The sequence below is a fragment of the Dasypus novemcinctus genome, chromosome 14 (genome assembly GCF_030445035.2).
Source record: "Dasypus novemcinctus isolate mDasNov1 chromosome 14, mDasNov1.1.hap2, whole genome shotgun sequence".
In the NCBI taxonomy this organism is placed as follows: domain Eukaryota; kingdom Metazoa; phylum Chordata; class Mammalia; order Cingulata; family Dasypodidae; genus Dasypus; species Dasypus novemcinctus.
The window spans coordinates 98,696,907-98,712,775 of NC_080686.1; the positions used below are offsets into that span (position 1 = coordinate 98,696,907).

At 51.8% G+C, this 15,869-nt stretch overlaps 1 protein-coding gene and 2 long non-coding RNA genes across 4 annotated transcripts in view; 1 reads left to right on the forward strand and 2 right to left on the reverse strand.

Annotated features, from left to right (window-relative positions):
* Window positions 1-1,502: 1,502 nt before the first annotated feature.
* LOC139436436 (uncharacterized) lies at window positions 1,503-2,801 on the reverse strand. Its single transcript, XR_011645706.1, has 2 exons — window positions 2,605-2,801; window positions 1,503-2,070 (listed from the first exon to the last, which is right to left on the reverse strand). It is a non-coding gene; the product is annotated as an uncharacterized lncRNA (long non-coding RNA).
* Window positions 2,802-5,425: 2,624 nt separating this feature from the next.
* Window positions 5,426-6,907, reverse strand: LOC111764566 (uncharacterized). Its single transcript, XR_009180512.2, has 3 exons — window positions 6,758-6,907; window positions 6,323-6,383; window positions 5,426-5,615 (listed from the first exon to the last, which is right to left on the reverse strand). It is a non-coding gene; the product is annotated as an uncharacterized lncRNA (long non-coding RNA).
* Window positions 6,908-15,022: 8,115 nt separating this feature from the next.
* Window positions 15,023-15,869, forward strand: part of KHDRBS3 (KH RNA binding domain containing, signal transduction associated 3) — a 191,688-nt gene continuing 190,841 nt past the window's right edge. Inside the window, exon 1 of one of the 2 annotated variants that reach the window (XM_058276081.2) lies at window positions 15,023-15,524. In XM_058276081.2, the coding sequence (XP_058132064.1) occupies window positions 15,437-15,524 (88 nt within the window). In that variant the 5' untranslated portion in view covers window positions 15,023-15,436. The remainder of the gene's footprint in view (window positions 15,525-15,869) is intronic. The other variant, XM_058276082.2, reaches the window with a different exon arrangement.

Sequence of the window (15,869 nt, forward strand, 5' to 3'; positions counted from 1 at the left end):
GGGTAACTCCACAAAGCCTGGGCCGGCTGCCTTTTGCTCCCCAGTGCTAGGGCATTGTATTCAGTGTTTTGCTGAATGAATAAATGAATGAATGTGTTCCCATCACGGTGGAAGTCGAGACTATACCCTGGATTTCCTAATAGCAGTAAAGGGAGAAAAAAAAATCCCAACTTTTTGGGCTCATGTAGATTTCAATTTGTATTAGAATGTCTGTGGATTTTTTTTTTACATAATTGACTTTCTAGACCTGATATATAACAAACTATTAAGTAATTTAACACTCTTTTTCACACTCTTAGCTGCTAAAACCCTGAAACCTGATGTTTCTCATGAGTACAGGAAAAGAATATCCTGTATTGAAAGCCTCACCTCCCACCTCCTTTAAGAATTCTCTAGATAATAGCTATTGGCATTTTTTCTAAATGCTAAAACTAGTTATCCATAAGGATCTTTTTTTTTTCCTTTTTCTTTTGTATTTGAGGCTACCACAGCTCTGAACAAATCACCCCAGTGTCAATTTGTTGAACAGGAAATGTATGCAGATGGCTTACGCAGCTCACATTAAAACCTATTTTTTTTAACTTATTACAGGGAAAGACTTGCTGTGAATGCATGACTATAGCAGTGACAAATCATTTGCCCATCTATTCGGCTAATATTTACTGGGCACTTGGGACCTCTGGCCTCGGGAAATCATGGCCCAGTTAGGGAGGGGGGAAAGATGGATAAATGAAGGGGAAGCTGCTGTGCCTTGGGAAAACCCAGCATGGCTTCACCTGAAAACGAGATCTGGAGGGTGAGTTTGAGGGAGCTGAATTGGGGACAGAGAAACTGGTCTTTCAGAATGCAGAACAAGGCCAGGAAGGTACGGCCGGCCGGAGTGACAGATTGGGACCAGGATAGGGATGTGTCAATGGCAGGTTTTCCAAAGTTGGTTAGGCTCCTGCATGCAATCATTCCTTTAATACACTGGGCCAGGCACAGTCCCAGGTGCAGAAGCACAAATGAACCCAATGAGCCTGGGCACTCACGATCCGTGGGTCAAGGAAAAAGTGGACAATTTCATTTAGTAAGAGGAATGCTTTGGCAGGGGAGGTTCAGAGTATTGGTGTGTACTTCGGAGTCATGGGCATCTCAAATGATCCAATCAAACTGACCAAATGATGATGAGTTTTGTGTACCAGGGAAGGCTGCAATTCAGCTAAAGAGACAAAATAGGAATACATAGAGAGCTAAATCTCAAGAGAAAAAAAGTTCCATTACTTATTTCAAGGCCTCTGCGGACTTAAAAACTGATGACCTTTGGTCTCAATTTCTTTATCTGTGAGATATGACTGATAATATCTTTTAGTAGATATTACACACACACACACAGACACTGATTTCAATTTTCCTTCTACCCTCCAAAATATCCTGATAATTCCAGCACTTTAGTATCTTCACATCTCCTTAGCTTCCTTTTCAGAGGTTGTGTCCTAAATCTTGCATCAGAAAAATAGGGCTTCCTCAAAAAGTACTGCTTTAATTTGAAGATAATTCAGACATTACTTCCAGCAGGAAGGAAATAGTGCATTTCACTCATGCTAGAATCACTGGAATCATGTTTCTCTCCTCACTCCTCGTCACCTCTCAACCAATGTTGTTGGGACTTGCCAATTTCACAAGTCTCCAGATCTGTGCAATATGCAAAAGGAGATAAAGGGGAAAATAAAGTGGAAGGAAGGAAGGAAGGATGGAGGAAGAAAGGGGGCAGGCACAATTTCTGCCCCTTGAAAATGTAAGTCTTTCACACAAGAGGAGATCTACGTCTAAGTGCGACTGAGGTCCTGATTTTTCCAGATTGGTTCAAGGTCACTGTGAGCTGGAGCAATCCAGAAGCTTCCTGAAAGAGGTTAGCAGTAATCACGAGTAAAATTTATTGTGATAGATCCAGAGAGCCTGAGAACACGGAGCAAGGAGAGGAGAGCATTGAAAGGTGCTGGACGGGGTCTTCAGCAGGCAACTCTTCAGTGTTGCTGAGGCAGCCCTTTACTGGACATGCTGTCACATCCTCAGGTCTCTCTCTCTTCCCTGTAAAATGGGGTGAAGAGGAGAATCCACGTTACTGAGATGTTGTGAGGACTAAAGAGAATTCATGGGAAAGGCCTGGGTTGGATTATATGTTCCATGTCCTCCTTAGCTATCGTGATGCTTCTGGAATTGAGAGTGGTGAAATGGAAAGGACCCAGGCTGGGGAGTGAGATTACCCTGGCTTTGAAGCCTCACTTAGGTGCTGAGTGAGTGGCCAGGGCAAGTGTTAGGAGGATGCTTGGTATAGGGAGCATATGGGGGGATGGAGAGGAGCCCAGCATCTATTAAATGCCTGCTATGAGTGGGACTCTGTGCTTGGTGATTTACATGAGCTATTTTATTTAAATCTACCACATGGCCATTATCTTCTCCATTATTATCTTTATATTCGTTCTCTTTATTATTGACATTGTAATTTTCATTTTACAGATGAGGAAACTGGGCCTCTGAGAGGCAACGTGATGCCCGAGGACACACAGCTGGAAAGCTGCAGAGAAGACACGTGAACGAGATCTGTCTGTCTAGGACACCCACATTTGCTCAGTTGCAGCCCGGACCTGGCCTTCTGCTGGGACCCTCGGCTACTTCTCACTTCTCACTTGTCGTCACAGCTGCCTGTTCAGAGGGCCTTTCCCTGATGACACCTGATGGTGATGCCATTCTTTATCACTGCACCCTGCTCTTCTCCCTGCAGAGGACTTGTCACAACCTGCAGTTCCACAGGCCTTTGTCTGAATAAAATTAACAATGAGAAGGAGGAAGAGAAGAAATTTTCATTTACTGAAGACTTTATTCTGGCACTATTCTAACCACTTTTCATTTATTATCTCATTATTTCTCTTGTAAGGTCAGTGCCTAGCAACTTGCACAGGTCATTTCATTTGAATTCCGTAAGAACACTCTGAAAATGACATCATTTTCATTTAACAGATAAAGGATGAGGGGCACAGAGCAGTTAAATAACTTACTCAAGCTCATAGAGCAAGTAAGTGGCATGTGTGACTCCTCCACTAGACTCGATGCTTTATGAAGGCAGGAACCCTGTTCCAAAGCAAGCAATTCTACTGATACCTATATGCTTAATAAACATTGGGTCAATAGATAAGAACCAAGGACTAAAGAATTATGAAGTTAGTGGTGATGCAAAGTTGTTTCCTTTGTGCTTAGAGACAGCTGCTGCATCTGTGATCACATTAATTTATTGAGTTCGGTTTTTGGGTGTTCAGGCACAGGGCTAGGTATTCAGTCCAGGTACTGGTGTGTGTATGTGCATGTGAATGGGTGTACATGTGTGTGCATACACACATGTATATATGTGCAAATGTGGGTGTGGGGTATGCAAGTGTGGGTGTATGCATATATCTATGTGAATGTGTGCACACGTGTGTGCATGTGCACATATGTGCATACATGAATATATAACTGAGTGTGTGCATGTGTGAACAAGTGTGTGCATGTATTATATGAATGGGTGTGTGCATGCGAATGTGTGCGCATGCATGTGAGTGTGTGTAGAGTATTTGTGTGAGTGTTTGTGTGTGCACGTATAATGGGTTGATGGGTGGAGTTTGTGGAAGTCAGTTGAATCTGGCCTAGTTCACCACCATGAAGCCCTGGGAAAGGGACCAGAATTTGAATGTATGCCAGCTGTGCTGCCCCCACAGTGTGAGGCCAGCCATAGAGGAACTGCTTAGCTCTAGGAGCAAAGAGGCCTTTCTCATGGGAAGAATGGTATGGAGGAGGAGGAAATAATGGAAAATAGGTTAGTAGCTGGATCAGAGGATAGTAAAATCTGACGCTATGGGCCAAAGGGAGCCATTGTGGGTTATAGAGCATCCATTCAATTCATTCATGGTACATTCCCCAATTCAAAGGATGTGTGTGGCTGGCGTGATGTTAGAAGAGAAGGGCAAAGGAGCAGTGCCCAATCCTGCAGAGCCCTGTGGGCTGAATAAAGGATTTGGGCTTTCATCTTAACCAGTAGCAATGGAGACCACTGAAAGGTTGCAAGCAAGGAGGAAATGGCCAGCTGTGCAGTTTTTAAAGATCATCTGGACTGTCCCATGGTGAAGGGACAAAAGGAAAAGAAGTGAGAAGAAGAGGAGGGAGGGAAGTGGAGAGAAACATGATACTCAAGAGGAAAACCAGGAGGGAAGTGGAGAGAAACATGATACTCAAGAGGAAAACCAGGAGGAAGAGTATAGAGTCACTGCTGGGAGTCAAGGCCAGGGCATCATCTTCCTGGGTTCTGGAATAGTTTAGGGGGAGGGTATTCAGTGAGTAGAAAACACTGGAGGGGAGTAATGTGGGAGATTGGAGAAAGAAGAAGAAAACAAGTCCTATTTGTAAGAGGATGGACAAATATTTTATGAAAGGCAAAGATGCAAATGCAAAATAAGTCACAAGTATCCTTTAAGCGGAGATTAGTTTGTTTTAAGGGCTCTTAAGCTAATTTGAGGGACTTGTTATAAGAGCAGATTTGACATCCAGGAGAAAGTCTTCAGTGACTCATGGCAACTGCTCCCACATAGACTCTAATTCTCCAGCTAATTTTAAAGGACTGTTTAGAAGCAACTTCTCCAGCACTGAGCATCTGCCTGGATTGTACTAGAAGTAAATTGTCCTCAGGTCATTAAAACATAACAGCTTCTTTAGCAGAAGTGGCATTATTTCTTTGGAGGACAATGTTCAATTCCTCCCTATATATTAGGAGATCTAGAAAATAAATCCTTAGTGCAGCCAGCAACCTCTGCCCCAAAGTTATGTGCACAGAGTGAATTCTTCTTTGACCTCTTTATTTGGTCTCTTTGACTTGATAAGAAGCGTAAATTTATTTCAAGGGGGATATAAACTTACTATAACAGTTAACATTTACTAAGCCCTACTGTGTGCAATCTCTATGCACATTATATTGCTCAATCCATCTCATCTTATAAGGTAGATATTTATAAGTGAGGAAACTGAGGCTTAGAAAGTGAGGCTTGTCACTTGCTAAAAAAACATAACAAATTTTGGAGTTGAAAAGCTGCTTCCAAAGTCTATGATCTTCCTGTATACCTCCTAGGGATCAGCCCTTCTTTTATTCAAAATAGGACAACAGAGCCTTCATTCTCATTGGCACAGGTAAGAAGCATCATTGAGCATTGACTGGTTAAAAAAGAAAAACCCACACAAAAATAAAAGCAAAAAAACCTCCCACAACCCTTTGTTTTCTAGCTCATTGATGTTTTAATTAACTAATGCCCTCTGTGAAATCCAGTCTCCCCAACTAGTTCCCTTCCAGTTCCCTCCCAGACTTCCTCCTTGTTCAAAGGTTTTCAGAGGTGGAAGGTAGAAGGAAATTATGGCCACTTACTAACTGCTGTGTGCTTGTATGAATATTTGACACAGGAATGATTATCCCCTTTTCACCGAAATGAATCTGAGGCTCAAAGGGGCAGTGAGTTGGCCGAGTCACACGTAGAAGCTAGAAAGGCGGAAGCAAGACGTTCTCTCCTACCTGCTGCTTCTGTTGCCAGTGATCTGGAGGCATCACTCTGGCTTTACTTTATCCGCAAGATAAAAAATCAAAACACTCTTACAGATTATTAGGCTATTGAATGCTAAACAGCAGATCCAGGTGACGTGTCAATTAACAGTCCTTTTGATTTCGCTGACTTAAGCATTTTCTATCTCTTTCCTGGACAAACATAGTTTTGATTTGTTTTCAGCCCCCAAAGGAGAACAATGTCTCAGACCAGTATCGATACTAAGGAAATCGATTGGCAAAGTTGGTTTACTAAACTGAAGCTATTTGATTTATTTAAGAAACGTTCCTAAAGCACTTACTACATGCTTGGCCCTATTCTAAGCACTTTGAAAACAGTTGCTAATGGAATAGTATAACTGATTTCTTTCTTATCACAACTCCTATCAGGTAGGGGTCATTGTAATACCTTTTTCACTAATGAGGAAACTGAGGCACAGAGATGTTAAGGAATTAGCCCAAGATCACATAGCTAGAGAAGCTGAGAAATGCAGGCTCTTGCAGTGATGTTCTTATCCAGTCCACTAAGTGGTCCTGGACTTGGGCGAAGTCCATACTTTTGGGCTGGAAAGGTGGCATTGGGCCTTCTGTGCTGACATGCCCTCTGTGTAGGCCAGGGAGCCCCAGCTCTCATGGGCCCTATCATATACGTCACTGCCTGCTCAGGTGCCTAGAAACTCGCCTCTCTCATAACTATCCTAACAGGGTATAGGAAGAAATTCTTACCTTCAGCTTGGGAGAGTGCAGGGAGGCCGTGTGCTGGCTGTGGGTGCTTGTACTCCCCTTACTGGAAGGAAGGAAAAGGGAATAAAATATGTGTTGAGCATCTTCTGTGTGCAGCTTGGTGCTTTGCATATAGTAGGGGACCCTGAGTGTTGGTAAGTGCCAGTGCCACCCTCTCTTCTCAGCATTTCTCAATTAACATCTCATTTACTCTCACCACAACCTTATATGGTTTTCCCTCTGTTTTGAAGATGAGGATGCTGAGATACTAAAAAGCTAAGTAACTAGTCCTAGGCCACAAATCTTCAATAAGCCAGAGGCGCATTCCAACCCACGGTTTCCCTTTCTAGGACCTGGGCTCTTAAACTCTGTGTCTACAGCTTCCTTAGGGTAACAAATAACAGAAGCAGAAGGATTGTGTCATTCTGTGTAACTCACGACTTTCCCTCCCAGGTGAGGAGAGAGGCATGGTGGAATTCTGGGTCATTCCAGAACTTGAGTTCCTTCTACAACACCAAGATGTCTTGACCTAGGTATTCTCCACCAGAAATCAGGGGTGCAAATAGCCTGGGTGAAGATAGCAGGCACCTAAGGGGAGAAGAGCATTCACCAGAGTAGAAATCCATAGTCAGCTCAAGACAGTCAAGGTTTGCCACTCCCCCTTTGCCCCTCCGATCCACTCTGTCCCCTCCTCAGCCCTGTTCTGTCCCCAGAGGTAGACCTCTATGAATGCATCCTTTGGGCTCCCCTGGGCTCCTGCTTCAGTTTGAGCTCAGCCAGTGGGAGGCACATGAAGATCAGAGGGGGGTGGGGGAGTGCAGCCAGGTGTTGAGTCCCCATCTCCAGGACAGGCCACGCCTTGGCACTGGCTGGGTTCTCTGTCTGCAGCCACAGCTCCTGTTGCTGGGCCTCCTCAGACCTCCACATCACTCCCGGGTTCTGGGACCTGCTCCTCCCCTCGCTTCTTCAGGCCTAGGAAGGCAAGGCTTTCTGCTGGAGCCCCAGAGGGCTCCATTTTCCTCCTGTTCCCCTGAGGCCCTTTATGAAAAATAGCACATTCGCCAGCTTCACCCCTTGCAAATAAGAACGGCCACAGGATATGGTTCTGGTTAAAGACAGGGAAGTAAAAGCCACTCGGAGGGGCCCCAGGTCAGCTTCTTCACAGCAGGGAGGACTCAACAGCTGTTCACCATCTTCCCTGTTCCCCTTCCCCTGCCAGGAACGAGGTCATTTTGTGTCCATGTGCATCGGGGACATCTCATCCTACCACCCTAGGGTTGGCGAAGCACGAAGATTGGAGGAGCTGGCACACTGACGACACCTGGCAGCTGCTGCGCCAGGCCTGGACAGTCTCCTCCTGCACCTCATTTGGTGTAGGTCAAGGACAGTCTATTTGGGTAAGCACTGACAGCCTGGTTTTCTATTCCAGTCCGTGAACCTCTTCTTCTAATTCTGCACAGCCCAATAACATGTCCACTAGCCACATGTGGCTAATGGGCACTTGGAATGGGGCTACATGAGTGAAGCAGCAGTCTTAATTTTATTTCGTTTTAACTAATTAAAATTTAAAAACGGAAGCAGTGAAAGATAATTTCCCATTAGACCCAACTTTATGGTTTTGGTAGGACCACATTTTGCTTTGTTGAAAATTCAGCATCAGGACTGAAGTGTGGTGAAATAAAATAACAGTGGATTGTGAGACCTTGGTACCCTCAAAAGTGAAATATCTCATTAATAATTTTTAAAGTATTGATTACATGTTGAAATAAAATTCTGAATAATGGGTAAATAAAAAAATCTTCTTAATTTCATCTGTCTCTTTCCACGTCCTTAACGTGGCTCCAAGAAGACTGAAAATACACGGGTGGCGCACAGAACCTTTCTGTTGAGGCTCGGCCATTTTGGGCCCGATGGCTGCCGGGCTCTGTGCTAAGCACCTCACACGCATCAATCTCGAGGAGATCTTGCAGTGACTGGCTGTAGGAAGTGATACTGCGTCCTTTTAGGAGTGGGAGCAGAGAAGCGGGGAGGCTGCCTTGCCCCAGGCATGCAGCTAATTAGGGGTGTGAGTATGGCCAGTGTTTGTCTCCCTACCTGGTGGGTTCAAGGGTAGCTCACCATGGAGAACTGTACGTGGATTGCTATGGTGCGTATGTCTATGCCGTGTGCAGACCTGTTACCAATGAGGTGGCTCAAAAACCGCGAGAACTGAGTCCCAGCGGAAGATTTGCCAGAAGAAGCTGGAATGCCCCTAGATACCTCCACCGCCTGAGGGCCGTTCAGACCAATCAAGACCACCTGATCATACCTCCTTTCGCACCCTGCCCCCCCCCCCCCAATAAACAATGGGCAAGGGATCTTGAGGGGTTATGCATCCTGGAATAAATCCAGACAGAGTAGTGACGCAGACTGATTATCTGTGGGAAGGACAGGGCTATGTCACAGAGAACCCAAAAACAGAATCTGCAGGGACACATAGAAGTCCAGGCAGGTTACTTGCCCAAGTCCACACCTCTCTCGTTTTGAGAACAAAAGTTTATCTTGTAATTCAGTTATCTTACATGAGTAAAAAGCTTCAACTTTATGTCCATTCTTCTTGGATAGCCATTTTTGTTAAGTTTATCTCTTCATTTGTTTACTGAATAAAAAAATGTGCAAGCTGCCATTTTAATATGAGCCTCGGACAGGTTTACTTTTGCAGTGGATGCTGAAAACTTCCAGACCTCCTTGGTTGCTGTTTGGATACTTGATAATGCACAGAGTATCTTATTTCTGATCATTTTGCCATATTTGGACGCGTGGAGCTTTTTGTAAAAAGTTCTGCTAATGTGGCAGGAATTGTTTTGTATGTGTATTGATGCATACAAGAAATAGTGCGTTAGGAGATGGACATGGATCTTTTTACGATTGTGGCAATAACGTTTATACATTTCAACAGTGCCTTTCAAATCACAGCCTCCTACAAAGCACTGGAGGCTGATAACTTGATACGTTGTTGAAATACAGCAAATCCTTCAGCAGTTCAGCATCACATATAACCTTTTAGACCAGGAAGCACAGGATGGAGGGCTGCTGCATGGAGGAAAGTAATAAAACCCATTTCTATGGTGGTTGTATCTGAGAGCTCAGAGCACTTCCCGGGCTTTCTCAGCAAATCTTTATTGTTCGCATCAGATCTCAATAAAATAGGAAAACTACTGCTATTAACCACCCTTTACAAGCTCAGAAGTAGGCAGAGTTTAGAAAGGGTTGGATGGTGAAAAGATGACCAAGTCAGCCTTGACGGGGTCGAATACCCAGGGCCAGCCCCGCCCCCAGCCCGTTCCTGGAGCCACCAGCTGCGCCAGCGCTCTCGGGCAGGTCCCGCTGCAGTCCAGGGCCGTTTGGTTGAGTTCATCTTTGAGAGAGAGAAAGGCTTTCAGTGAAAAAACATCCCTCCTGAAGGGGTTCTGCTTTTGTTTTCTTGCTGTCTCTCCCACTCTTCTAGGTATTTTCTTTCTTTTGTCCTTTTTCTCTTTGTCCTCGTTTTCTTCCCTCTCTCACAGTTTATCTTTCCTTTTTTTCCCACCTCCTCTGCCTTCTTCCTTTTTCGCTTTATTTCACCTAAGATGAGACTTCGTTATCCTCCTTCCTGGGATGGTGCAACAGTTCCCTTTGGGGTTCCCTTTGGGTGGAGATCTGCTAATGTCCCAGCAGTTACTTAACTGAAAAAAAAAGACTTTCGGGGACACGCGCGTCCAGATGTGGCCACTAGGGGGTGTGTGCGCGATAGCTGTGGTCGCCTCAGCCTTCGGCAGCCGGAGCCAGGGCGGCTTCCCTTTCGGTGAAATGAGAGTCTGTTAGAGGAACTGGCCTTTGCACCCACCACAGTGAGGGGAGGCTAGATCCACCTGTAGAGCAGGTGGATACAGAGGCAGAGGAGAGGGGCCCTCAGATAAGTAAGTTGGCAGGGCCACAAGGTCTGATTGCACCATACCTCGACAGGTGGTAGCACGTGTGTGCCCTGTGTGTGTGTGTGTGTGCGCCCGCGCGCGCGTCCAAGTCTCTACTTGCTCCCTGTGGCCCCTGGGACTTCCTGCAACAGTTTCCTATCTCTAAAAGTGGGTGGCCTGAGGGCTAGCTGGCCTGCGGGGTTCCTCGCAGCGGCTTTCTCAAAGTCGAGTGCAGGCGTTTCTTGGAGGTTGTGGGAATGAACTAGAGGCGAGCCCCCTCTGGCCCGTCCCCTGATTCAGGGGCGGCTTTGTGACTCCCCTCCCCCCCCACCCCTCTGCGGAGCTTCTCCGTGACCTCCCGGAGAAGCACGAGGAAGCTTTCCAGCCTGAGTCACAGGCGTCGGGAGTGCTTTCCCGCCGGCCTGGCAGCGGCAGACATCCCTGGTGTCTCTCCCTGACGGGAACGGCTGCTTTCTGGGAAGGCTGTGCCATCTTTCGGCGCTGGGCTCACATGACAGACTCACCTGCCGCAGGTGGCGGGAAGCCAGGCGTTAGGGCTGCCTTGGGGCGCGGACGGGCTCAGAACCAGTTTGGCTGGCGCGCTGTGGGCCGACCGCGGAGGAGGACAGGCCGGTCCCTGTCCACAGGGCTCTGGGCACGGGGGAGCCATGTGTGACCCGGGATCAGGGCGTGACCCATGCCGGGATGGAGGCCGGGCAGGCTGCAGAAGCTGTGCAGCTCTGAGGCCTAGAGCCTCCAGGGCGCGGCGGCTGCAGGACACCCTGAGGCCGTCCTGGAGGGCTGCGTTCTCCCTGCCCTGTCCCCGGAGCTGACTGCAGATCACAAAGCCAGGCCCAGCCTCCAGGGCAGCTGGACTTCGCCCCACCCAGGGCATGATAAGGTCCGGGGAGACTGGGATGGGACCCACCTTTCTCCAACAAAGGAAACAGGGAGCCTTAGTGGGAGCAGCAGTCCTGGGCAAATGGGAAACTGCCCCACAGATGCCCCCGCCCCCCTCCCTACCCTTGGTGCTTCCTCAGCAATTATGGGCAGGGCCTGACTTCCTGCCGTTGGTGTAGTCTTGCCCAGGTGGCAAGCCAGGTTGTCCTTTTCTCCAGGGGGCCTGAAAGACAGTGCCCTGCAGGTGGCTGGGCCTGGAGGGACATGCTGTGGGAGGCCCCGGCGACCCAGGGTGGCGCAGGGTTGGGGAGTGGCCCTCCTGTCTCTGGGGCTTGGAGGTGAATTGCTGAGCTGGGGGTCTGAGGGGAGAGGGCAGCCAGGATTTCTTACTTAAGGCAGGGCCCCCAGGTCCAGGCACAAGCTGTGCGGACTAAGTGGCCCCGGCAGGGCTCTAGTGGCTTTGGGGAAGTCTGCCTTTGTCTACAGCTGTGTCCCTGGGGCCCAAAAAGGCTCTGGCACATGGTAGATAGGTGCTTTGTATTAGGTGCTCTAATAAGCACCCATCAAGTGCTCTCCAGTGGATACCTGCAAGGTGGGCCCGGACGCCCTGATGGTGGCACTGCCTCTCAGGACTGCCGTGAGGTTGAACCTGCAGCTGCTTGCAGGAGAGTCACACCCGCGTCGGAGCTCCAACTTCCTCATCTTCGAAGGGATCTTCCAAAGGGCGAGGCCCCTGCACAAGGGCAATCTTGTCAAGACTTGCACGGTCTGCAGCAAAGCCAACCGCTCAGCCAGGTGGGGGTGGGGACAGTTTCCTGACAGCTCACAGAGACTTGTCTTCTTCCTCCATCGACCGCCCAGCACCGTCCTGTCGGAAGGCCCCAGGGCAAGGAGGGGCCGCAACAGGAGGGTCAGTCCTTCGTGGCTGGCTTCCAGGGGTACAGCACTCCTCCCCAGCTGCTGGGGCGACGTTTCTGCCCACCACTGGGACCGCGGAGGGGGCAGCGGGGCAGCCAGTCTTGAGCCTGCAGACTGCTACCTGGGAAGGCGGCGCAGGAAGAGGAGAGAGGGAGGCTGGAGTGGCAGCCGGGCCTGGCATCATCTGCTGACAGCCGCGGGACCGCGGGACCTTAAGCTAAGCAGCGAACTGCTCTGAGCCTCAGCCTCCTTCCCTGATTTGTACATGGTGATAAACAGTATCTTTAAAAGTATCTTTCCTGCAGGGTGTCCGGGAGAATTGGAAACAGTAAATGCAATGCCCTGGGCAAGGTGCTTGCACTTAGTCAATGCTTCATAGGAGGTAGTTCTCATTGAGGGTTTGCACAGCTGCTGGGCAGAAGGTCCCAATGGAAGATGGAGAGAGAGAAAGACCATTAGGACGGGGGCAGGGGTCTCTGCATGGGTCCAGGGCCCAAGGGTCACAAGGAGCAGATGTGTAGCTGGTCCTCATTCGCCTCTCCTCTTTGTGTGTCCCTGAGATTCTCCTTCCCCTTCCTCCCTTTTAAAGCAGCTGCCAGGAAATCACACCGTAGACTGGAAATCCTGTAAGGTAGGAATATAAGCCGGGTGCTTCCATTCAGTTGTTAGAGGAGGAAACATTTCCCATGGATTCTTTTTTTTTTTTTTTTAGAAATTTATTTTGTATTTATTTCTCTTCTCTTCCCCCTGCCCCCCCCCCGCCCCCAGTTGTTTGCTGTCTGTGTCCATTTGCTGTGTGTTCTTCTGTGTCTGCTTATATTCTTGTTAGAGGCACCGGGAATCTGTGTCTCTTTTTGTTGTTGTTGTGTCATCTTGCTGCGTCAGCTCTTCATGTGTGCAGAGCCACTCCTGGGGAGGCTGCACTTTTTATGCATGGGTTGGCTCTCCTTATGGGGCGTACTCCTTGTGGGCTGTGCTCCCCTATGCAGGGTACACCCCTGCGTGACACAGCACTCCTTGCACACATCAGCACTGCGCATGGGGCAGCTCACCATGGGTTAAGGAGGCCTGAGATTTGAACCCTGGACCTCCCATATGGTAGGCGGATGCTCTGTCAGTTGAGCCAAATCCGCTTCCCTCCCCTGAATTCTTAAACTGCCTTCAGGGAAGGCTGTTGGAGATGTGGACTCCGAGGCTCAGAGGGATAAGGTAACGAGGCCTCTCCTTGTCCTACTGGTCACCTTCTGGGTCCTGGGTCAGAAACAGAGGCACGTGGGATCCTGCTGGCAGTGCCCCCCGTCCTGGCAAGAGTGGTGCTTGCTAAGTGGCCCTGGGAGGTACAGCTGAAGGAGAGAGCAGGTGCAGGGGGTGAAACCCCACACAGCTAAGGCTTTATACTGTGCCGGACTGCTTTGGGTATTTCCTATGAGACAGCATGACCAATTCTCAGGCCCTCTTATGAGGTGGTACTATGATTGTCTCCATTTCACAGAGGAGGAAAATGAGGCAAAGAGAGGTAAATTAACCTGCTGGGGTAAGCGCTGATGAGAGCAGGGCAGGGATTCCAAACCCAGGCCCTTCAGCCCGAGGCCCCACGCTAAGCCTTCTCTTTTGACTGCTTCTTGCTTGACTGCTTCTGCGAGTTTAGACCGGAGAGGGGAGGAAGTGGAGGTGGGGATGGAGTACTGGAGAGTGAGGGACAGATGGATACTGGGGGGTGGGGGGCTTATAGCAGCGTTTTAAAGAGCCTGGGTGGCTCCTTTGATTTCGGATCCCAAGCTCTGGTTATAGAGCTGACTCGATTTGCATTGAGAGTGCAGGGGTTGGCATGGGGGGCTGTGGGGAGGGTTCCCATGGCCACAGGTGAGGGCACAGGCCTGCTAGAGGGGTGACAGGGCTCCCTGGCTTATTCCTTTAACAAACTAGCGTTTCCCCGCCTGCCCCCCACGCAAGGCCCTGGGGACCTTGCCCCGAAACCCAAACTCTAGCCCTGCCAGTGAGAAGCTCATGGCTGGGAGCGGAGGCCGAGGGGACGAGCTGTACTGGAAATATCATTCCTGCGGTCTCTGGGATTGACCAACCTTGCTGGGAAGTCCAAGAAGGCCCTCCGGGGAAGGTGACACTGCTGCCGGGACTAGAGCTTGGAGTTTGGCGGCCAAGGCAGGACAAAGACTCGGGTGTCCTTGGGCCGCTGGGGCTGTTTCCTCCACACATCCTGGGAAATCTGACAGCGGGCTGGGGGAAGGTGGGGGGACGGCACTGAGGGTCAGAGGACATCACCCCCACGTGTGTCGGGGGCCCTCCCCGCGAGGGCACTGGCGGCTCGTTCATCCGCACGCGGGCACGGCGGGCTTTTGGGGCGCAGAGGGTGACAACCGGGTGCCAAGGCGGGCCTGACAGTGACGCCCTCGGGGCGCGCGCTTTGCTGGAACCGACCTCGGCGCCAGGGCGTCGGGAGGCCCGCGCCCCGCGCCGCGTCTCCTTGCAAACACAAAGGGAGGGCGGCAGAGCCAAGGAAGTTGGGGACGGAAGTCCTGGGTGCCTCGCAGCGCCGGGCGCTCGCCCCGCAGTCCTGACCCAGCGCCTGCGGGGGGACGCCAGGGGCGACCCCGAGGCTCCCCTCTCCTTTCTCCCGGTCCCGGGGGGGGGGGCGGTGTGCGCACCCCGCTTTCCGGGGTCACTCGCTGGGTGACCTTGGGCGAGCCACGGGGCCTCTGGGCCTCAGTTTCCCGGCCCGGGCGATACGAGAGCGCGCCGGCGACGCTCAGCCCCGCGCGCTCCCGGTCCCCCTCCCGGCGCCGCGCCGCCCCCCGCGCCCGGGGCCGCCCGGGCTCGGGGCCCCGCGGAAGCGCAGCGGCCCCACGAGGCGGCGCGCGCCGCGGCGGGCGGGCGCAGTGCGCAGGCGCGGCGGGCGGGGCGCGGGGCGGGGCGTGCGGGCGGCGCGAGCGGGGCGCGGGGCGCGGGGCGGCCGCTCGGAGAGCGCGGGCGGCGCGCGGCGTGCGGGTCGCGGGGCAGCTCCGGCACGGCGCGGCTGGCGGGACTCGCGGGGCTCGCTTCAGGGGCGCGGACCGAGCGGCCCGGCCCGGCCCGAGGCGCCTCCTCAGCGCGCCGGCCCGCGCCCGCTCGCCCTCGGCGGCGGCGGCAGCGCGGGGCGGCGTCCCGGAGGCAGCGGCGGCCGGCGCGGGGCACTCGGCCGCCCCCGGGGACCGGGGCTGCGCGACCGGCGCCCGCCCGCCCGCCAGGCTCGTCCCGCAGCGCCGCGGTCCGCGCCGCGGGGGGCGCGGGCGGAGTCGGGGTCGCGGGGCCGCCGCCGCCCGCCCGCCCGGCAGCCTCGAGTCGGCGTCGCGGGTCCTGGCGGCCGGCGAGCATGGAGGAGAAGTACCTGCCGGAGCTGATGGCGGAGAAGGACTCCCTGGACCCCTCCTTCACGCACGCTCTGCGGCTGGTGAACCAAGGTGAGGGCGCGCCGGCCGTTAACGGTCGGCCGGGCCGCTGGGGCCCCGGAGGGAGCGGCCGGGGGCCGGGGCGGGGGCTGCCGCGGGGGGGCGGGCGGGGGGCCGGTGGAAACCTGGGGGCTTTTGTGTGGGGACTCGCGAGAATACGGGATACGCCGGTTTGGGGGGCCTTGGGAAGAAAGGGAGAACCTTGGGGGCTGGGGTTGTCGGGTGAGACTTGAAGAGATAATCTTTGGGGACTCGAGGATACCCCAGGGAAACTTCGGGGGGCGGGGGAGGACGGGGAGAATCTGGGGCTCTGTTGGAGAGGAGGGTGAATGATCTCATTGGAGGGGAGAGTGCGGG